At 36.0% G+C, this 23927-nt stretch overlaps 1 protein-coding gene across 4 annotated transcripts in view; it reads right to left on the bottom strand.

Annotated features, from left to right (window-relative positions):
* Positions 1 to 23927, bottom strand: part of ATG5 (autophagy related 5) — an 85139-nt gene that overhangs the window by 38889 nt on the left and 22323 nt on the right. For all 4 annotated transcript variants that reach the window (XR_012622581.1, XM_074819417.1, XM_074819419.1 and 1 more), the window contains exons 5-6: positions 21921 to 22083; positions 8140 to 8234 (exon numbers count right to left, since the gene is read on the bottom strand). Coding sequence is in view for 3 of the 4 variants with exons in the window: in XM_074819417.1 (XP_074675518.1) it covers positions 8140 to 8234; positions 21921 to 22083 (258 nt within the window). In the remaining variant the exon portion in view is untranslated. The remainder of the gene's footprint in view (positions 1 to 8139; positions 8235 to 21920; positions 22084 to 23927) is intronic.

Genomic DNA, 23927 nt, shown 5'->3' with positions numbered 1-23927 from the left:
GTCTGTGTTGCAAGAAAAAGGGAACAAAGGCTTGAAAGGTGGTGATGATCCAGCTGCTTTACAAGGGTCTAAGAAAAACTGATAGAGTTCTGGGCACTGAAATCAAGCAGCAGAATGTACCAAAAATCAAAGGGTTTTAGGACAACCTGGAACAAACATTATCCAAAGCAAATGTCCTGTTATACTTTGTGGGTCATTTTTAGCAAGAATATATATTGCCAGAAGTTCCATTACCAGTTCCATACCAAAAGTGCAGAAGTACCACTCACAATCACTTTCATGTCAAAATACCTAAACCAGCATGGCTGAGCCACATTCTGGTCAGTCTTTCAAATGATCCGTTAAACTTGCTTGTACAGGGAAAATAGCCCTGTATTCTCTGAACAACTGATTTTGCATTATTTAACCTCAGGTGAATTGTACAGACCCTAGAAGCAGAAGAAAGTCAACATCTAAGAGAGTGGTAACACACAGGACAGCAGGCAACAGTCATAAGGCCAGAAATAACAGAGACTAAATAGAAGAAACAGTTCCAAGAGACAGTTTTGTGGAACACAGAGAAGAAAGAGACATCTACAATATAAACATGGCCTTGAAGTATTAATCCTTCCCAGAAAAGGTATTTGCAACTGGTAAAATATCAAGGTATCTGAAGAGTCAGTGACAACAAATCAATACTGCTTTTCACAGCTGCAGTGTCTTATGCACATATGCAGACCTAATCCTCACATAAAATTGAGTACTGACTACCTATGAAGCAAACAACTTTAGAAAGGGATTTACATCCATTTAAGAACAATGAATAGTACAATACTTCATACAACACTTTCAATATACTTAAAAGCACTAAAAACAGTAATACTCCTTAATATTCTACAATAATGATTAACTAGAAGAAACTCCTATAGTCAAGGGTAGGAAAATTTCAGAAATTTATGTTTGTTAATTCATAATGTATTCCTAGAGTATTATGGTATATCCCACTTCCTCATAGGTTGGTTCCATTCCACACTTACCTGTATACAATTTGCTTTCAGTCTTCTGGAAAGTGCAAATAAAAGTCTTAGTACTTTCCAAAAAAACCCTGAACATTTTCTGTATTTTCTAATCCTCAATTTTGTGCAAAAGTTAACCTTCTTTATTTACCTATTTTACTTAAAAATAAGATGGCATACTGATATTGACAAATCAAAACAGGTACTGCTGTGACTGTCATCTATGTAGAGTTAATTTTTTGCAGCACCATCATCATAGACTAGACTTTGTTCTAGTTTAATTCCTAAGCAATAGGCACTGCATATGCTGCATAGCCAGAGAAATAACCCTCAAAGATGAAATTCTTCATCCCTTTGAAGAAAAAATTCCATACCTGCTCTTCCCCCTTTGCTGAATGCAAAGCAGTTCACTGACTGGGTTTGGGGTTTTTCTTGCTATTATGACAGAATATAAGAGCCTATCTCAGAGGAATACAGCTTTGGATTGCAAGTTTCAGGTAGCAAAAATCCCTCTTACTACAAAATAAGAACCTGACCACATAATGATATATGTGGTGAAAGTGGCAAATCAGTTTGTGTTGACTAAACCATGTGAAACAGAGAAGTAAAATGATCGGCTTTAATGATCAAAAGAAAGGCAGCAATATACTAAAGAGCACTGCATTTAAATTACAAGATCTAACAGTAACTTTACACAGACCTAATGCGACTGAATTACTGCTTCATACATTGTCTTCAACTCAGCCTCTCAACATACTCATATTCTTAAGAATTAACACTCAAGGATGAGGTGAAAAGTGCAATTATTTTTTTTTAATTGTATGCATACATTAACTTTCCTAACAAATTTAGGATGATATATAAATATACAAGAGTACTACTTTAATAAAACAGTTGAGGGAAATAGAGCCACAAGAATTCAAACCACATGGTTTAAATTCAAATTTTTACATTAAAAACTTACTTATATCCAAGTTCATTATCATAAGACGATTCAAAGAAAAGGTAACAAATTACTTTTGTACAAAAATAACTTGCTAAAAAAGTAACCACCAGTTTGTGATTAGGGAGTACATAAGACATTTGGTAAAATTAAAGCATTTTCAAAGTAGGAATAGACAATTTTTTTTCACCAAAAGTATTCACTATTTCATCATAACTCAAAATGTATTTTGACTTATCTTTTGCTAACAAAAAAAAGCTATATAACTGTTTACACAAAGTTAATTTATTAACTACTAAGATGCTACTGGTTTTTGATACACTTAGATTCTTCCGAGAGCTAAGAGTTTCTGATAAGATAAAAAAAGGATTTAAAACAAACTACCCAGTTTTCCCCAATATGCAGAATCCACTATATCCCTAAATTATTTTAAACTAGTTATAATGTAATTCAGAACCTCAACAAACTATTTTTCATACAAGCAAGACTACTTTATAGTAGTAGAAGGATTCCTGTAGCTCCTACTGACAAGTCTGAGCTAGCTTAAAACTATCCAGCTTGGTAACAGTTCAACCATGGCTCAGAGAAGCTACCCAAATCGAGGTTTTATAGCTCCATCTCTTCTGTGCCTCCTTCCCTGAGCACTATGCAACTTTTACAAGTGCTTTGAACTAGGCAAATCAAGAGCTTTACAGATAACTGGGGCATATTTATGTAAACTTTAGTCACATCTCTGACAACAAATACAGTTTATAATCTTAGAATTTTTCTTTTAAACACTGATTGATAGCCCCCATTCTGTACTGAGATTCTTAAAGGCCCAAGGCTAATCTTGCACATGGGTGCAAATCTTAAAAGACATTAAGTCTTTTAAAAGAACTGCATGGACATTCCTTAATACAAAACATGTATAAAAGTAATCTTTAACAGCGTTGGTTTGAGCTAGCCCATTTCACTTTGCACCTAGATAGACTAGAAAAGCTTATGCAATTATGGAACCTCAACTGTGGTAACAGTGACCTTCAACTCAAGCTGACAACTTGTCAAATTGCTATTACTTTCAGCACAGACCTAAGCAATCAAGTTCAGAAAACAAGAATTCATAGCAACTTATGGATCATGCTGCCCATATGCAATACTTGACAGAAGGGTGTTGTATTTTTTCTATAATGAGGCACTAGGAAAATTTTTACCTACCACACCTTTTACACTTTCTCATCCATAAGAGCTTTGATTTTCAAGTAATTTAAAACTGGTGAAAGTGTGCTAGTGTTTCTTCAGTGCTGAACCATCAGTTATTAGAATAAGTCATTCTGTGTACTCAAATGATGAGAATCACAGTCTGTTTTTTTCTTTACAGCGCAGAAATTCAGCTGAGCACAGCTGTTACACAAATCCACCATCATTTCACATTTTCCTAGTCACTTAAACTTCCTCTTTGTAAAAGGAAGGTTTTAAGAAAGAAATTAGTCTATTTTCAGCAGGTCTTTTATGAAAATGACATTTTTAATAAAAAAAGAAAAAGTTAAATAAGGTATTACGCTCATGTCTATTCAAGATCATTTTGCACTAGCCAACAGGACACAAATTTGCTGTGTTGTGTTGCCCTCTTCAGGTCGACAGCACTTACATTTTCTAGTTCTTTTGCTTGATGAGTCATCGCATTTCAATTTCTTTCATAAAAATTTTCAGATTTGCAGTTTCAAGTAGCAGCTAACTTCACCTCTATCCCACCAGTGCTTGAAGTATTTTTGATCTAAAATTCTACAGAAATAAACTTTACTTTTGATCTCTACATGTCCCTAACTTTAATACTAATCTTGAGGATTATCAAAATATCAGCTAGTGTTCAAAAAGATGACTAAAAAAAAAAAAATGTCAGCACTGGTAAGCAAGCCTCAAGACAACAGGCTTAAAGAGCTCAATTGATTCAGCTTACCAAAGAAAATGGAAGTTGCTGAAACCACTCCGTAAGTAAATTTGGAGGTTTAAAAGCCAGATGACTTTAAACTGGTGCAAGGCAAAACAAAATCTAGGAATTGGAGTTGAAGTCAAACAAATTCAGCCTTGAAATGCAATGGAGGCTTTTCACCCCAAAACAAAGAAAGACTTTAATAATCTACTAGCAAAAAAAGATGGATTCATTATTACTTGAAAACTTTACAGGCGGACCCAGTATCTTTCCAAATAATCTGTTTTGAACAGTTTTTGAGTAGTTGTCATAACATGGCCCAAATTGTGTTGCTGATTTGCATACTTGTAATGGGTTTTGCAATTGACTATCTGAGCTCTGCCGATCAATGTGGAAATACAAATAAAACAGTCTTTCATTGCTTGGGAAAGGGCCATGCTTGGGCTTCTGATTCATTTATTAAGCCAGATATTAATAATGTCCTCAAATATTTCATTTCCCCCTCCCACCTTGCTGTTTTTCAGAGGACAGGTAGACATTTAAAACTGTCTGACATCTTAGTACTGCAACTTTGACAGAAAGAGCAAAATGTTGGATTTAACAGATATATTATCAAGTATGGAAAATTCCACTCATATTACTAAAGCAGATAAACAACATAACAATTTGTGATCATACAATTTCATCACAACATCTTAAGGGACTTATGATATGAAAAACCTGTTCAAAGCTAAAGCCTACTATGTAATTAGGCTATAAATTTAACCTAATCAAAACCCTTAGAAAACAGAAGCAAAGGAAATGCTCGTTCCAGTACCATGGCACATCCCAGTACCTACATAAGGGAACAAGCAAACAGACAATCCCAGATCATCCCCTTTTGTGCTGGCAAACACACAACAGCCAGCCTGCCTTAAGCCAAGTGCAACTCTGGAAAAGCTCAGAAGAACTTGTCATGAATAATTTTAATGCATGTTCTTTCACACACTTTTGTAATTTTATTCTCAAGAATGAAATGCTATTTACAACTTTAAATCCTATATACTCATAGGGCAGACTCCAGAGGAAAGCAGGAAGATTGACAGAGAGAGAGCAGGCAAGAACAAGTGGATGAGCATGACACTGGGAGAGAGCAAGATAACAAATGAATGCAAACTAAGTGCACAACTACTGAGACTCAGAGTGCTCCCCTGTACAGTATAAGACAGCAAACAGTAGTTCACCAGGGTAGTCTCTATCTAGTGATAAAGATTACACCGGAGTCGTCTCCGGTGCCTGACTAATATGCCCCATCACAGGGCCTGGAGCCAAAGACTGATGAAAACTTCCTGCCATCTATCAGTCATACAGTTTGTTCAATTAGAAAGTGCAAAACCAGCCGGTCTTATAAACCTGGGGAAAAAGTCCTCAAACCAAACTAGCTCTAATATTGTATAAGAAAAGCAACACTCTTAAATGCATAATATACTCAAAACATTACTATTATCTCCTGCTATTAAAGAACAAGTGAAAAAAAAGCACTGTAATCAACACTACTATCAGGAAAAAAGGCAAAAACATTTTCGAGCAACTGTCAACTGAAGACACAGCAGCTTATACCTCTGAACTGATGAAGTGGGGCACTATTTTTTGTTTTGGACGCATGTTAAGTAAAGGTGTCACAAAAATATAATCACTATTTTTAAACCGTCTCTGGTAGAAAAAGTTTCCACCTATGTCAAAGGTTCATCTGGTGCAAGTTCCATAAGACACAGTTTAGAATATGACAGCTGTTAATACAATCTCCAAGATCTCTTAGCTAACTTTTAAAATTGAAAATGAGTTGATCCTTAGCGATACTCGGGCTTTTTCTTCATACTGTACAGTAGATGCCAGGATTCTGGTCCAATCTGAGTTGCTACACTTAAAAGAGGAGGCACTGGACAAGGGCTTTTAAAATTACCTGTGGTTAGTTTAGTTCTGACTTACTCAAGTACGATGTTCATATTTTTGCCATCTCTGTCTCCCCCACACACTATCAGATTTGGATACCGCATGAGGCATGATTCATATTATTCTTTAGAAATGTATTTTAATAGACAAGCTTTACAATTGAAAGAGCCTTTGAGTTTTGAAGATGTCAGGCCTTCGGCGAAAAGCATGTCAGATCACTTTATCGCATGCATTTTTTCTGCAGCAACTTTTCCCAGTCACATTTAATCATTGCTAAGACTGATTTTTAATTAGTTGATATCATAATCTAGTACATTTCTTTGAAGGAAAAGAAATTAATCCACCTCATATTGCCAAAACTCAATCTAGGCAGTTCCCTTCACAGAATTTCCTTCTAATAATTTTGGGGTAATGGAAGGAATGAAGAGTAAGAGTAAGAACTCTCCCCACTGAAGGCAATGCCTAGTGATTTCCTGCAATCCACCTGTATATCCTTAAGTATTCACAAAAACACTATGTGAAAACACATAGGGAATAAATATCCACTGTAATACAAACCCAGGCTAAATTGGCTTGCAGGTATTTATGTAAGGATATGCAAGCAACTAATTAGAATGCAAACCTGATTTCTACCAGCACTAATGGAAATTAAATGCCATAGGGGTGGGGGTTAAACACACCTTCAGAATACTTTTGAATCAGTTACTTCAGTATATGTAAATCTGTCACTAAGTACTGTAAAACTGTCTAAAACTACAGGAATTAACTTCTTGCTTGGAATCAAATTATAATCTCACCCTTCCTAACACTTTCTGAAGATTCCTTTAAATATACAGACTTTTCTGATGAGCAGTAATCAGTACACAACCCAAGAAACCAAACAAAAAAGCTAGAAACACCTGCATCTACTTTTTGAAAAAGAGGAACATTACTGAAAATATTTAGAAATATTAAGACCAGCATTACTGAAAATAATATACACCAACCTTCTCAAAGGCTGTCTCAGCATCATCTTTATTTGTGTTTGGTCTTCTTAGTTAGATATTTTGGGTTTAAACTACAGCAAGTAAGGGTTTCCAATTGAAAAGATAATGATAATCAAGACAAGTACTACTGGCTAAAGCAATAGATATTACTGGATTAGATTTTTTTTTTCTTTTTTTAAAAAGCTTTATTAGCATGAAATCATGTGATATCACAGAAAGTTTCCCTCATGGTGTAAATGTCTGCACCTTATTCAAACAGCAAAACCTCCATTTCACATTTATGTGATTTCTATGAAAAGACTTAACCCCCCCCCCACCTATCATAGAACAAACAAACAACTTAATAACCAAACAAAATGCTGTGAGTGAACTACTTTTCCTGACACATACCTTTTGATACTTACACAAACCTTGCCATCTGCTATGATCTCTGGCAAAATAACTGACTTCCGTTCTCAATCTAAGGTTTCACTATGATGGTAAATGTCTTATATCTAACATTAAAAGTTACTTCAGTCTCATTGCAAGATTGTATAGGTTTTTATGGTCGTTAAAACCTGTTATAAAGTAGTATCAGACTATTCAGTACTATGAATAAAGGACTTTTATTTGATAGTCACAGGTGCAAAACTTAGATGAAAATGTTTCAAAGACAAAACAGAGAAGAATTGTTTAACTTATGGAGAGGCTATGTGAATTCTGTACAAGCTTTTAACCATACTTAATTCCAAACTTCATCATGACCTTAATGCTACAAAAACTAAGGAGACAAGAAAAAATTGTAAGGATTCCAAGGAATATGTCTCCAAATAAACTGCTGAGAAAAACAGAGCACTGGTATATTAAACCAGAAAAATTTTCAAAGCTAGTTTTGGATTGTAAAGTATACAATTAGAAGACAAAGGTAAGAACTAGATCCAAGACCTAGGCCGCTACTTTCACCTTATAATGCCAACAAGAAAAGAAGTCTACACAGTGGTTGAGGGAAAAGTGTTGTTCCAGAAATGTTTGACTCAGACCTTTCAGAGGGCATTTTGCATCCAAAGCAGTCTTCATAGTCAGAAGTTACTTTTAATGACAGAATTAGCTTTTTTTTAAAAAAAACCCCAAACAAACATAACCTATACCAGCCGTAGCACATTCTCAAGTATTACACACTTACATCATAATGAATAGTAATTACTTATTAGAATAAAGACAATCTATTCTGTCTTTGTTAATTCATACAATTCAAGGGTCCAGCAAAGATAAGCATACAAAGTTTTACCATAATGTTAGAAAAGGGAAAGTATAATTCTGAAAACAGATTATGATATATGACACCTCAGTGGCACAGTTTGATAAAAGTGGTTTTATTTCATTGTCTCCTACCTGATAAATTCTAAATGGGATGTATCGAAATCCATTATCTTCTGGGGGATACTCCATGAGTTTTCGATTTATTGCCCAAAACTGCTCAAACTTATCTGTGAAGGTAAAATTAGATTTTGTTAATATTAACAACATATACTCTTTTTCAGCTAAAAGAGGTAAATGAGACGATTGGAACAACATGCAAGCTTTTCTTACAGAAGTTTGACCTGTATGAATTTATTTTTCCTACATTTCTCTTCCCTATTTAGCCTGAAGCCAAAGGTAAGTCATCTGCATTCTCCAATGAAAACAGTGATGTGGCAACTTACCAAACTGAAAGAGAAAGCAACTTGAATTCATATTGTGTTTCCCACTGTTAAGGAAATATTGGGCCACAAGTTATGGATTTCATTACCTCAATTAACAGTGCCTGTTTCTCCACTCCCTGCTGCTACTGGTCCACAGTGTCTCACAGTTTGTTTTAAAAACATTTAATTGTTCTTAACTATAGGTGAACAATAGGTGTAAAGTGTAGAGAAACTAAAGCAGTAGAAAAACTTGAGGGGTGTACATTCGGATATGTAAATCTTAAAATAATCTGCAACAATGTATGGTATAATCAGAAATCATACTGCCAGTTTCATCACACAACCTGAAAATAAAAGTTTATCTTTGAAACACATTTTTGTTAATATTATCCAAGTAACTAGGTTTAGTAAAAGTAGCCTGAGACAGCACACCATTTCATCCTGTTCAGACATTACAAGGACTGAATATTTTATTGCACTTAAAATGTATTAAGGACAGCATAGGTCTAGAGTAGTAAAGGCTTTTATACATGCATATCAATTATTCAAACCAAGCAAACAACCAATACCAAAAGTGTCAGAAAGGAACCTGAAGAGCTAAGATGAATAAAGCTGCTGCTAGCCTTACTGGAGAAGGCAGCTTTAGAAGAGCAAGGGATAAATTTCCTTACAGACCCTAACTGTCAAAGACACCAAACACAGTGTTAAGTTTCTTCAGATGGAACACACAGTCTCCAATTTTTCCCTCCTTGGCACAATGTTCAGCCAAGTCTCAAAAAACCCGCAGTATAACCATTACAGAATTCAGCCCCCCTGAAGCAAGGTAAAATTCAGAAATTTACTAGTGGAACACAGGTTCTTCTTGCTTTCAAAACTGCTGATAACAATTAAAGCAATTGCAGAAAATTAAGAGTTTGAGATTTGCTTCACTCCATGCCTGTCAGCGCTCTAAAAGACACAGTTAATACATATTGCAGGGTTTGTAAAACCTTGCTTTTCCTGACTGAATATGACACAAGGCAGGAATTTCCAAGAAACCATAAATAAACTCCTGCCAGATATTCTGTAGTAGCTACCCCACAGCTCACTGGCTGGGAAGCTCAGCAGGCAGCAGTGACAGTGACCACCCTGTAGCTGACTGTACCCAAGCAAACCTGCGTTTGGGAACCCCAGCCTACAGAGTCAGAGCTTTACTCTTACAGTATCTGGCACAAAGAACGACTGCATCCTCCTCATGAACCCTTGACAGTGGGAAGGTGAAGATTTAGTGTACTTTCCTCATCCTTGGAGACAGCATTGAGAACGGCTTACAGCTTTCACTACAGATCGTGTGGACAGGCATTGATCAATTTATACTTTAATTACCACTTCTGACTATAAACTCAGTTGATAAAACTATTAACTATGGTGATACACAAAACAAAATAATCAAGATCTACTTAAACTAGTGAGCTTCAGCAAACTCTTAAATAAGGAATCTACATACTTGGAGACATCCCACCTGAACAAAACTAAAACAAATATTAACTTCATTTACTTGTTTAACACTCATATTGCAGTAACTAGGAAAGTTGGGTGAACAGCTTACTGTTCTCAAAATGCAGTAGAGATGAGCAACACAACTTATGGGTCAGAAGAACAAGAAATTCTGAACAAATAACAGACTTATGGTAGGAGCTTAAGTATACTGTCCCTTGTGGCATATATGGCAAACAAGTGAATCTTTCAAGGACAAAAAAAGTTAAACAGTGGTAATGTACAGCTAACTCACCTCTGTTTTTCATTCCAGCTTCCTCAAGTTCCAGAAATCATGCAGGTAATCTTATTTAAAGGCATGTAAATTTACAAACTTATACTTCTCAGATTATTCTCTGAACACTCAGACAATGCTCAAGACATTCTACTGTTTTATCAAGATGTTTACATTTCTAATAGTTTCTGTAGTTTCTAAATATAACAGCAATAAATCTGCAACAGCTGAATGATGAACTTGTTGCATTTTGTAATCAAGTATGTTGTCAATCCACCTGATACCTTGAGGAATGAAAAACTTTCTAGTAAATTGGCTAGACATAACAGAGTCAGACATCTTAGACACATCTCCACTGTGTGTACAGCACTGTCTGAAGACATCTAAGCTAATTCATCCTCGTAACTTTATACTGCTGATCTCCAAACACCTTTCCATGGATACAATATTTGTACTACAGGAAACTGAGCTGGGTGTAAGAGAATTAACACAATTTTTTTAAAGCAAGCAGCACAAAAGGCTATCCAGTTTGCATACTGATATAACCTGGCAAGAGCTTTTATTAGCATTAGGTGCATTGGCTGAACGCCAGAATCCTAAAGCTCCAAAATACAAAATCCGAAAATAACTGCTTTCACAGAACCCTTAACCCTCAAAGCTCAAAACAAACACAAAGACCCAACACTACCCAACACCTCCCCTCCCCCAATCTCCTTGAAAATATAAGTGAAAGGACTCATCATTCTCCCATTTTTGTGTGTCAGTACCTCCTATTTATGCAAAACAGACTTAAGAAAGCTATTAATGCTATGATGAGCTATAAGAACTAATTAGTGCTTTGGCTAGACAGGACTTAAAGACAGAAGGTGCTGGCCGGAAGTTTGACAATCAAAACAAAACTGAGTTTTCATCAAGCCAGTAAACAAGAAAGAGTTCTTTACCTATCAGCAAAAGCACTTTACACACTCATCTCCCTCCCTTGTGAAAAGCTGATGCAGTCTACATGATATCTAAACTCCCATAACAGTCAAATCTGATTACTTTTGTTTTCCACAATCCGTTTTTAAGAAAGTGCTTGACCGATGCGTTAAAGAGTTTCTGTATTAGCAAAAAACAGTACTTGCAAAAGGCAGATGTTCATATCTGAATAACAATATTTAAAGTAATGGCAATAAGATTTGAACAGAAGTGAGATTAGTGACAGTATAAAAGTCTCAGATGACTCTACTAATCATATTTCTTAAACAAGAGAGGATGGTTGCTATATAACTGCCTGAAGTGAAATATAAAAACTTTTCTCTCTGTATTTTATGTCAAAGATCAGAAAGCTAATAACCAAATAATGCAGGAGAGATCCAGTTGGAAAAAAAAAAAAAATCTATCAGCTAAATCACTTATATTTATAAATATTTACTTATTAGAAGTGCAGTCATTGAATGCCCAAACAACTGACAGACATTAGCCTTCAGTGCTAGAGATGTACAGAATCTAAGCAGAGCTTTGAAAATATCTGTTTATATATATAGAAATAGTATGAGTTGGCAAAACTACAAGGACTTAATGTCATCCATAACAATAACCTCAGTACACAAATTCATTAAGCAACAAATTAAATCTCAAACATAAATTTACAAATACAGTATGCCACATCATGCATTTAGGGCTCAGAAATCTATAATTGAAAGTTCTTGCCTTTAAAGCACCCTTTAAAACTGTTTTAAAAACCCCAAACTGTTAGAGGTAGACACTTTGAGAATCGTTTCCTCCATTAAGCAAGACTGGAGAGCCTTTAGCAGTCATTTAAATTAAACCAATTTTATAACTGTGATATTAAAAAGTTGTTGGTAACTCCAGTCATAGGTTGTAGTTAATAGACAGTAACTGCTGAACCTTTTACTGTTAAGCAGTTTTTAACTAAGAATTATTAGTCCAGGCTGAAATTTTGAAGGCTGGGCCTCTTTCTCAGGTTGAGACCTGGGGGCAAAGTTCTTCAGACAAACAGAAAAATTAGTTTCACTCGTGCTAGCGTCTTACAGTCATTCTCTGAAACTCAAGTGCTGTCATGCTTCAAACAACTTGAAATTTCACATGGATCTTGATGTTAGATGCGTCTCTTCCACCCACCTGACTCTATGAAACTGGTAACCAGAATAGATCACTGTGAGGGTAAAGGACACTGCTCTAGTGCTTGCAATCAACATACGCGTTTCAATGCAGCATAGCTTTAAATCAACATACACAAAGAATATGGGCAATTACCACAGAATGAGAAATTATATCTACAAGTAACTTGCGATAAGACACAGGGTCACAGCATATAGCCAGTTAAAATGGAATTCCCACTGTAGAACAGTGGGTAAAAACTAAAGAAACCCCACCCTAATGTTTAAATTTATCAACAGAAGTATCTTAATAATAAGGAATTATTTTGGTTTTGTATTCGACACTGGTGCAACTGCTATCACAGTGCTGACTCCAGAATTGGATATATTTCAAGAAGGCTGTGGAGAAGGTTTAAATAACAGGAATAATTAATGCAAAAAGAGGGAAAGATTGTTTAAAATCAAAAAGAAAATGGTAATTCACAGCTTTTATCTTCCAATAGCTTTTTAGAAAGTCATAAAAGTGAACAAACAGGTATAGCCCTCAGGGTAGCACATATGCACGTTTTTTGTCTGGACTATTCATGGTTTCTTCTTAAAAGCCATCTAGCTGTATAAAGTTTTTTTAAAAAAGCTTGGAGTTTAATTGTATCTCTAGCTCTATGAAAGCAGTACCAATTTGCAGCCTGCATAAAAATGTGTCCAATCCTTGACTTTAAAAAACTTTTGTCTACTCTCAGTGGTTCACCACTGTCTAATAACCATATGAACCATAGAAATGATGCACAGCTAGAAGTACTTGGGCAGAACCAACCACAGCATTAACTAAGAGATCAAAGACTTTCCAACTGATGTATCAGAACCATACAAAAACTTTAGATTGGAAATGCCTGTGGAGGACAAGCTTTGGTATAAAAGCTCCTGCCCCCCCCCCCCCGCCCCAAAAGAGCTGTCTGCACAACGTTAAATGAGTTTGCTCAAGGCCTTGCCTAGTGAAGTTCTGATTGTCTCCGGGTTTCCACCCAACCACTTTCACTCCCCCCCAACCCCAACAGCCCATTAGACTTTCTCCTGCTGCAACTTGTAATCATTTTCTTTTGTAATTGCCCAATTCCACTGCCAATGGAGGCATGTCTGAGAGGAGTATGACTCCGTCTGCTCTACAAGCCTTACTTTTAGGTAGTGGAAAGCGGCTATTAGATCCACCTTCAGCCTCCTTGTCTTCAGGCTAAACAAGGCAGTTATCCCACTCTCTTCTAATACAGCATATGCTCCAGCTCCTAATCATCCTAGCAGCACTCCACTGGACTCTTTTGTGTTTACCCACATTTCTTTTGTCCCGGGGTCCCAAAGAGGACACAGCATTCCCAGCGCAGATTTACAAGTGCTGAGCTGAGGGGAAGAATTACTCACCATCTGGCTATATTCTAGGGGGCACAAGGGCTAAAGCAGCTTCCTCGTTAATCTTCATTTCTGTAATACCACACAACAGACTTTTCATTCAGCTTGTTGTTCACCATTACCTACTTCCACAAAGCTGCTTCCTAGTCAGTCCCTAGCCTGCCCCTATGTGTAGGGCTTTACCTATCCCTGGTGCAGGGCCTTGCACTTGCATCTGTCAGCTCCAGGAGGCTCCTGCTCGCCTCCTGCTCCACCTCCTCGCTGTCCTGAATGGCAGATCTGCTCTCCAGTCTATCAATCTCTCCCACCAATTTTTTCCTTTACTCATAGACAAACTCACTACAGGTTTAATCGGCCACAAACATATAATCAAACAAACTGTACTGTTCAGAGATCTACAGCTGCAAGTCAAGGATACAAAGTGTATTTTCTTAACATAAAGTAAGTGCTCTAACAAGCATTGTGCTTAACTGCTACAGCCAGAAAAGAGTCTTCTCAAAATTGAGTATCAATTCTACTTCCACATTGTTTCCAGAAAGACTAAGACTCTACATGCATACATAGTTCTACTGACTGGTGAGAAATTTTAACCGATGTTACAAAAAGCTAAAGTTTGTGCAGTATGCCTCAAGGATGAATCAGCTTTCTTGATGAAAGATAAATACCTTAAACACTTCAAAACTAACTGTACTGTGCTATTCAGAAACAGTATTTACAGCTGGTTACTCTCATTTCTCAGCTATTTAAAGACCTGTCTCTAAATGACTTTAGGCCATCTAAACTCATTGTGCTTATTCTTGTACAATAAAAACACAGATAATTACAATTATCAAAGACTTCAGGAAGACTCCAATACATATTTGACTCTGGCTCACCACTACAGTTCAGTGCCATCCTTTTTGAGAACACAGTTTGAAATACTGTATGGCATCATTAAACATAAGATTTTCTTTTTCTTTTCTATTTTACGTATTGCTACCATCCACAGTTAAAATATTCTTGCTACTAAATGCTTAGGTTACTTGGGTATTTTGACAGATCATAGTATATAACACAAATCCACAACTGAAGAGAGCACACAAGTTTATTAGTCTTTTCAGACTATCTTCAGGCACGAGTAACTATCGGATATGGATAGGACCTTAGAACTGTTTTGACTTAATGTGACAGAAGCTAGCTACAGAAATATGTGGAAACATTCTTCATGTCACAGATGCAAAGTAACAACATTCAACATAAAGGTACATATATGGACTAGTTATAATTTTGCCTTGTAATTACACAACAGTCATTACCTGAAATACCTCTGCCGCATGATGTGCCCATTAATCTTACATACCCTCCAAATTCACATTCAGCTTGCATATTACTATATAATACCACAGGAAAGCAGTAGAGATTGTAAAATTTGAAAGTAAAGAAAAAAATAGGCTTTACTTGGCTAGTCCATGCGAAATAAGACATGGAATCACCACAAAATTAAACATCATTATAACTAGCTCAAGTACTAATAATAGTCAAGTACAGTGGTATGGACCTCAAAGTTGGCTACCTAAGCCTGTCACTCCCTTTTTAATACTATTATCGTGTAAATTAATTAAATCAATTCAACTCTGCTTGCCTATATGCATTATAACAAATATCCAACAGCAGCGTTGACAACCAGAGAACAATTAGGAAAAAATTCCTTATGTATAGTTAGCTGTAAATTCTAGTTAAAAAAATACTAATTCATAAGCCACACTATAAATTGAGCTATGGATGCAACCCAAGAAAAAAAAAAAAAAGGGGGGGGGGATCCCTCCCCTACTACTGCACAGTTAGGTTTGAGATACGTGTATTTAACACATTTACATTTATGCTATAATTTATCCATTAGTTTTTATAGCAAAGTAGTGTTCTAAAGATAAAGAAATAAAAGCACATTGCCTAAGTTTTGCAGGTTAACAGGACATTTTGAAAACTGTATGACAAAGGAGCATTTTACTCTTCAGATCCAAAAGGCCTTTCCCCCTTGTTTTCTTCTAATATACACAAGGGAGACATACCTTACCAACATTCTTTTCACTTACTAAACGTACTCACGAAACAGAAGTTTCACTTTAAGTACACTGTTTGCTTAACACCACCTTCCTTCATTTCTAGGTCATCAATTTATCTGGAAAAGGTTCAGGGGAAGAAAATCATCAAGACTGGCTACTTTCTTTCCTTTATTCAAATATGAAAATGCATATATCCTACCAAAATTAAGCTTTCTGTGTAGCCTCAAAGCAGGTGATCTCAGTAGGTATTGTCACTTAAGTGAAAAAGAAAGCTCTGGTAACTATTAAAAATGTGTGTAATCCATTTTTGAAACACAACCCACAGGTTGTGTAGGAATAGAGCAGCAGGGCTTGTTAAAGACTTCCCTAAGTCAAAGGAAAAAGGAGTTCAATGGATCTAAAAGGAGACAATTTTACCCATCGTCCAGTTCTCTGCTCCAACTCTAGATAGGCTGGATATTTTAACATCGTCTTTGCCTCTGATTATACTCTGTTTATATATATGAAAATAGAGCAGCATATCTCCACATAACTTGCTAACCTACTTTGCTTTCTGTACTATGCTTTTTCTAAAATACAGCTTTTCTTAAAAGTTAAGGAACATTTATATTAATACATCTGTCAAATTCAGGAGTTTACTAGCAGAAAATCACTTAGAAGCATTTTAAATTGCAAAGCAAAAAACCCCAACAACTAAAGTTAATTTTAAAATTAAGTCCATCTTTTAGAGATTTCTTACTTTGAAATTTAGTTAGACCTTACATGTCTTTCAGAAAACAACATATTTTGAGGGGGAGGGGAGGAGGGAAAGCAGGAGGTAGTAAAAAATAAAGGTTCTGCATCACTTATACCTAAGTAAAATAGATTTAGAGAAATACAGTCAAAGATTCTCTCAACCTGAATCCAAGTCTACCAAGTACCTGAAAAAACTACAGAAGATGGGAGCAGTGAAGGTAGAGAATCAGCTTATTTGTGATTCAGGTTGAAGACAAAAGGCACACCTGCTTTAGCAGGAAGTCTGGAAGGTGCTATATTTCTCAAGAAATGGTAACGTTCCAGGAGGAAGAGAGTCAAAATGAAGACAAAACACAAAGCCCTTGAAACTGCAACAGGTATATAAATTCAAACTTCCCTATACATACGAACAGATTATATGATTGGCAGATTCCCTGTGCCAAAGATACAGAGACCTCCAAGCTTCCTCCCTCAGTTTAACAGTTTTCTTTAGACACATGGACATCTAACACAAGATAGTGAAAACACTAGAAAGCATCTCTATCTCTGTCTATCTATCTCTAGACAACGTCCTCTCATGGTGGAGACTTCAGTATAAAGTAACATTGTGAGTGCTGGGTTACCTTTTGCATTCCTCCCTTTTCTGCCTTTGTGCAGTTCATGTCCTCCTTTGGGACCCACCAATTCTCACTAGCCTCACAAACACGGCAGCTCTGCTCTGCCCTCTTGTTGAGAGCGGAGCAGAGAAAATCAAGGGGAGAAGTCAGGCTGCCATTAATTCCCCACCTTTGCACTGTGACAAAGGGCAGCAATGCAAATAGGTGCCAGGCCAGCACAGAAGAGTAACAAGGCAAAAGCCAGTTTTGGGGGGGATGACAGTTTAGAATCATGATACTGCACCTATACGGGTGGAGCATTAGTTTAGTCATTTGTGCAGAAACGGTGACAAGCCACTAAACACTGCAGAACTAACACTGAAGTCTAGGTCACTATTCATTACCAGAAAAACCCCCACAACCAATTAAACCCCAAACAAAAACCACCACCACCACAAAAAAAAATCCCTGGGAAGGCCTGCTCTGATGCATCTGATTCATTCTGCAGGTCCAGCCTGTCTGAACCTAGCACCGGCTCAGCACCAGAACAGTGCTGGGCTGCCTTTTTGCAGAGCTATTTGAATCTGTCTACACTGCACCCCCTGGATTTCATAGTATCAGCAACCTCAGTGTTTGGTGTATGCCATGCTATTTTAACTCCAGAATAAGCAGGTACTGACACTAATTATAAGAAAACTGGATGCATTTCCAGGAATTTTTAGCCACCAGTCCAGGAAGGTAATTTTTTTTTTTTTTAATCCTCTTTTAACCAATACACCCGTTTACAAAGCTCAAAAGAATTATTTAGTCTTTCTTCACAGCTACCCAAATCTCTACAGATAGAACATGGAAAGGTATTACCATTTTGGTAGGGATAGAGGGAAGAAGGAAAAAAGATGGCTTTGTGATTTAAAAACTAATGGCTTCTTCATTCATTCTCCTGTTAAACTGCCAAGGTTTTTTTAAGTACATATTGCTTAATTTAAATTTCAAATGATCAGTTGAGATTATAGAGATTTGTTCAGCTACCAAAGCACGCTCATCATCTCAGACTCAGGTAGAGAACAGCATTGCTCCTACAGTTCTCTACTAAGAGGAGAAACATACATATCAAACCTGAGTAGGCCATGTGCACACAGCAAAAAAGAGTTGCTGATAATGTACGACACTTTGTTTTTGGCAGTTCAAACATTTCTAAACAGCAATGTGATAATCCAGAAAAAACCCACAACTTCTGCCCCTCAAAAACCCAGGACTGATTTAGATACAATTTAGAAATAAATGCACGACAGCACAGGCCTGATTCTGTCAGTAAGACAAGAAAGAGAACACATGCATTTAAAGATAAAATATTGCACATTCTGAATGTTTGCAGGATTTTTCTCCTTTAATAAGAGCAATTCAATATGGCCACTTAACTTCTGGTAAGTCCTACAGCATGAATAAGCATCACATTATTTTTCCGTATTTTCAGTAAAATGACAACTTAATTATATTTTATAATATTTAAAGCAACCTCAAAAATGGTTATGAGTTTTTACTGTTTATTTCCCCTGCTAATGTATCAGAAATACCAAGTCTAGTCTTCACCTGTTATAAAGGATGCCTGTCAAAATTTGAGGGTATGGTTGCTTATGTCTCTCCACAACTGATGAAAAGCAGCTGTGTTGAATCTAAACCCCCTCCTTTATCAGAACCACTGTACACTGAAGTTATACATATTAATTCTTTGAACCATGCAAAAAAATACAGCTCTCCCCCTAAAAACAGTTGAGGTTTCATTTGTTTGATCCTGAGTCATCACTAGGCCCACAGAGTCTTAATGTTTCAAAGCTGAAAGCCTTTATGTTTCCACACAAAAGGCAAGAAGAAATAAAACACCCACTTGAAAATCCTCTTTATTCATTATAAAAATGGCCATAACACTATTAAAGCAACAGTAGTAACATTTTGCATCAATTTTGACCAAAGAATTTTATCAATTCTTACAAAGGAAAAGAGGTGATTATAGCTATATAGCCTGTCTTTATCGCTTCCCTACCACAGTCAGACATTTATGACCTGGTCAAAATTAGGGCAACACAGATGTACCCATTCCATAGAAGTGTTCTAGCTAAGAAATATCTGGTTTATGGACGAAAACTGATTAACTGAAGTGTGAAGAACAAGCAAAACCACAGCACAAGCAATAGACAGAAAAGTATGTTTATCTTCCTGATTTGGTAGCAAACTAAAACAAAATCAGAAATGGTGGGAGGAGGGACATAAAGGTTGTTATGAATACCTACCAGCTGTTACCAACACAAGATTTTGCCACAAATTCACTATTATAACTCTTCCCCTAAAAGCCATTTACGGGCAACTGAGAAGTTTCTCATGCTACCTGTTCAAGTACGTCCTTCTCAGCAGAAACATTTATACCCAATTACACTTGTAATTGCTAGTTACATTTCTCCAAACATGCAAATTTTTTTTCCCCAAAAATATAAGTTTAACACATATCCTGTAAGTACTGCTATCACTCGTTAAACAAATAACACTTCCTATATTAAAGAACTGAAGAAAATTGTTTGAAGTTTCACAGAAAAAAAAAGCCTGCAGATGTATCATTACTTACAAGGCAGTTATCACAAATGCTACTTTCTTTTCTTTTTTGTGGTCGTTCATTCTGTTTCACAAAGAGGTTTAAAACTATTACATCTCAAATGAAAGCCTATAAAAACATATTGAAAGATACAACATGCTTAAAAAGAGTCTTCTTGGTTTCACAAGCTTTTCTTGTTTCTCTTTTATGAAGAGCTGAGAAATTAAAATTAGCATTTGAAAGTATTCAAAAGATTATTTAAACTTCTCATTTAGGTGTCAGATTCCACAGGTGCGATTTCTCATTAAGTACAGTGAAACCTTCTTGAAATCAACCTTGCTAGGCAACCCCTGTTTTTAACATTATAAAGCAAAACAGTAAAATCCAGGTTTCTCTACAGCTGAAGATACTCTTAGACAAATAACCAACTAAAAGGTAGAGCCCAAGATGAGCACAGAAAAAACACATACTGAGGGTATCGAGGTTCTAGAACTTCTGGTTAAGAAAAGAACCTTAACTCATACCACTTCACTGTGTAGTCAACTCTTCTGCCATTATTATACTCATAACTCATTATACTCATAACTCGTGTTAGAGGTCTTTTCGTTTTAATTTTAAAAACCATTAATAAAAAGAGCACATAAGGTGCACTGCTGAGAACACCTGAGCACCGGGACAAAGTGACAGGATTTCTTTTTGGAATAAAGCTAATAATCCTTGAAATAGAAAACAAAAGTATGCTGGTACAGCATTTTGCTTCTCTCAAACTAAACTGCTTGCAAGACAAATACTGTTACAGTAGAATACTTTTTTCAAACAATTATTAAAATTGTAGTTTAAGTTGACTTGTAACAATGTGAGCTTTAGGGAAACATCTATTTACACCGATTCTGGCTTCCAGTGGACCAGAACTCTTCATTTACTGCTAATTCACAGAAGCAAATATATTATCAGTCAGTTTGCTGACTAATATCTATACAAAACAGAATCTCTCAAGAAGTACTTTGAATTGAACCAGATAAAGTGCAATTTCTTACTTGATAAATTTTGCTGGTATGTACAGCATCCCTCAAGATTTTACCACTCAAATGGCAATTTAAGATAATACCTCAATTTCTAACTCTCCCCCAATTAAATAAAAAAATAGAAACTAGATTTTTTAATAAGCACTTCATCTTCAAAATTATTACAGGAGTACCTTTAATATGAAAGGTAGTACCACTAAAAACACACAAAAGAAAGAATTAGAAAACCCACACACTCACTAGATACACACATTAAACCCAAACTAATTTGGAACCCCACTGTCTAAAGCAAACACACGCCTCAAGTATTCTTGCATTCAAAGCTTCTTCTTTTCATTTGATTTTCCTTACAAACATATGTGAAGATGTTAATTCTAAGTGTTAAGTATTTTGTATCTCAACATAGAATAAACATCTTTCTGCTTACAGCTTCCCTAAAATAAATTTACGAGTAATAATACAAATGACAAGTTTCAGGAGATGAAGAAAATACATTGAAAGTGGTGCTACCACCCATTCCAGATAGTAGTTTCTGAAATACTTACAAAGCTTTTCAACTTACAGGCCTCTAAGAACCATCATAAGAAAGAGGAGACACTAAAACCAAAAGAAGTTATATTTTGCACTGCAACATAGATTCATGCCATCTGTGCAAAGTAAGAACACTATTTTAGAACATCATGTTCTGAATTATTTCACTGATTTTTTAAAGTCAATACTTATCTATGCAGAAACCTTTGTGAAAGCCATGGTAATATTAGCAATAAAAAAAAAATGGCAGAGAGAAAAGTAAAATTATTAATCTACTGGGCAACCTTTTTTTGAAGTTTACCTGTATTGTTTATCAGTGACAATCCTTAAGCATTAACTAGAGGACACAACCTTTTTTACTTTACAGTCCAAGATCATCAATACTGAACAACACTTACACCCCAGGTGTCGCCCAAATAAAGACCATCAATTGCACAAAAGTACATTAGACAATATTTATCCGTGTATTTTGTTTCGTTGCTACCTTTGGCTTGTTAAAATAGAGTCATGGCCCAATTCAGTTCCTTGAATAACTCAAGCCACATTTGGATTATCACATAAATGGTGACTTTAAAAAAAATTAAAAAAAAAAATCTTTTCCATGACATTAGACTAAAATTCTGCAGAACAATGACATTTTATATCCTGTACCATGACTAAAATTTGAAGAAATTTATTTATTAGCATGCTAGACCTAAATATAATACTCGATGCACTGTATTTACCATTCTGTAATCCCATCCATAGTTGCTTATGATCCTTTTTTTGCATCTCATTGATGACTTGACTTTTGTGCTTTAAAGCATCTGCTTCTTTTATACAAGCCATAAAATGTGCTTCAATCACATCCTTAGAATGGCAGTGTAGAAGATCCTTTTCTGGAAAATTCTATAAAGAGAAGAGATAGATCAAGAGAAATAAATGCATCACATACCTTAGAAGATGAAGAATAAATTATAATTTTAATCAGGTTTATATTTATACAAAAGCAGCACACTGGAATCTTCTACTTATGGAACAAGGTAACAACCATTCTCTCACCCTGTTGACAAGTAATGTTTTGCAGTAAAAGACATTTCAGGAAAAACAAAAGTTGAACAATTTTCTGTAAAATCAGAAATTACTTTCTATCACCCAACCTCAACTTCATAAATACAATTAATACATCAGTGAATGTATTTAGGCTCTTATGTCCAAAATTCAGGAGATGAAAAGTTTTAACATGTCTTCAAGCAGATGTTCAATTCTATGGCAATGAACAGGAGAAAAGGGGGCAAAGTAAGTGACAATCACCCAATTCCTATTAACTCTCAATAGCAGTTTATCACCCATTTCCATGCAGACCTTTGAAAGTTTCCTCCAACTATCATCATCCACATATAGCATATATTCCACTTAGAAAGATTTTTTCCTTAAGAGTTACTGGAAACCCTTGTCAGCTCCAACTTTACCTAATACACATGCCTATTGCTATCCCGTGTGACTTCATGCTATACCCCTTTTATTTGGTCAGAGTTGGCACACTGTATTCAGCATTGCAGATGCAGTTACTACTCCTCAGGTAACTTTTATCCCCTCAGTAAATGACAGCTACCTTTCCAATTCACTTATTAAGAAATTATAATAGTAAATCTCATTCAGAGAGAAAAAACATTTCTTTGGAAATTAAGTAATCAGCAGTTCAGTCCTACACAGGTATACAGTAGGGGTTGTTCTTCCTCTAATTCTTTTTTTTTAGCAATATTTAGTGTCACTTGCCATTTCGCATTTTACAAGCATTCATTATCACAAATTAATTGTCTTTAGCTTTCAAAAGTTTAAAAACCCAGCATGTTTTATCCCCTCCTTATTAATCATCTTTTCACAGTTGTTTATGACCATGCTGAACAGTACAAACCCCCAGAGCCGAGTCAGAGTGGCATCATTAGTACTCTTCTTTATAACAAAGGCTTGTCATGTATTTTTTATACTTTAATTCTCATCTGCTATTCCACAAGAGGACCTTTCTTCTTTTAACCCATTACAAATTGGCTATTTAAAAAAGCTTTTGTGAGAGACTGTCAAAACCATTTTGGAAATGCAAGTATATATAGCAGGATATTTTTTAACCACTTTTACAACATAGTTAACATGTCACAGTAGGAGCAATATAATGCTGGAAAATCACATGCCTTCCCTCCTCCACATAAACCCAGGAAAAATAGCGAAGACTGCTTCAAGCTACAGGAACTCAAAATATCCAAGAAGCACTAACAGCTGACGGTATGAAAGAGAGCTGGGGATTGCCTTACCTGAAGGTAATTCTGAGGACATGAATAATAGTTCCCTCATAATTAGGTTAATGAAAAGAGTTGGAAATTAAATAATGGAATTTCATATAGTGATTCCTCCTTATGACAGTGAGCCCAGACTCTGGAAACTGTGGATCGAAAGGATGACTATCTTCCAAAAACAGGAGTATAAAGGGACAAGAAGACTGCTAATACCTTTTGCACTGAAGTATACACAGTTTAGTGTTGAACTCACAAAGGGAGTGCTATTGCTACTTAGGACTGATGTATGTGGAGCTGACTAGAAATCTAAGGACAGAGATAAAGCTTGTTTCTCAAATGAGGATGGCCAAGCAGGAAGACATTAAAGAGGACAGAACAGAAAGGAAAGTTCTCCTTCCAGGGCAGACCTCACTCCCTTTCTTCCCTACAAAGCTGAGTGTCTCAGCATAATTGGGCCCA

This window comes from Strix aluco, chromosome 3, assembly GCF_031877795.1.
Source record: "Strix aluco isolate bStrAlu1 chromosome 3, bStrAlu1.hap1, whole genome shotgun sequence".
Lineage (NCBI taxonomy): Eukaryota > Metazoa > Chordata > Aves > Strigiformes > Strigidae > Strix > Strix aluco.
The sequence above is the reverse complement of the archived record's forward strand: the minus strand, read 5'-3'. Positions and strand labels throughout refer to the sequence as shown.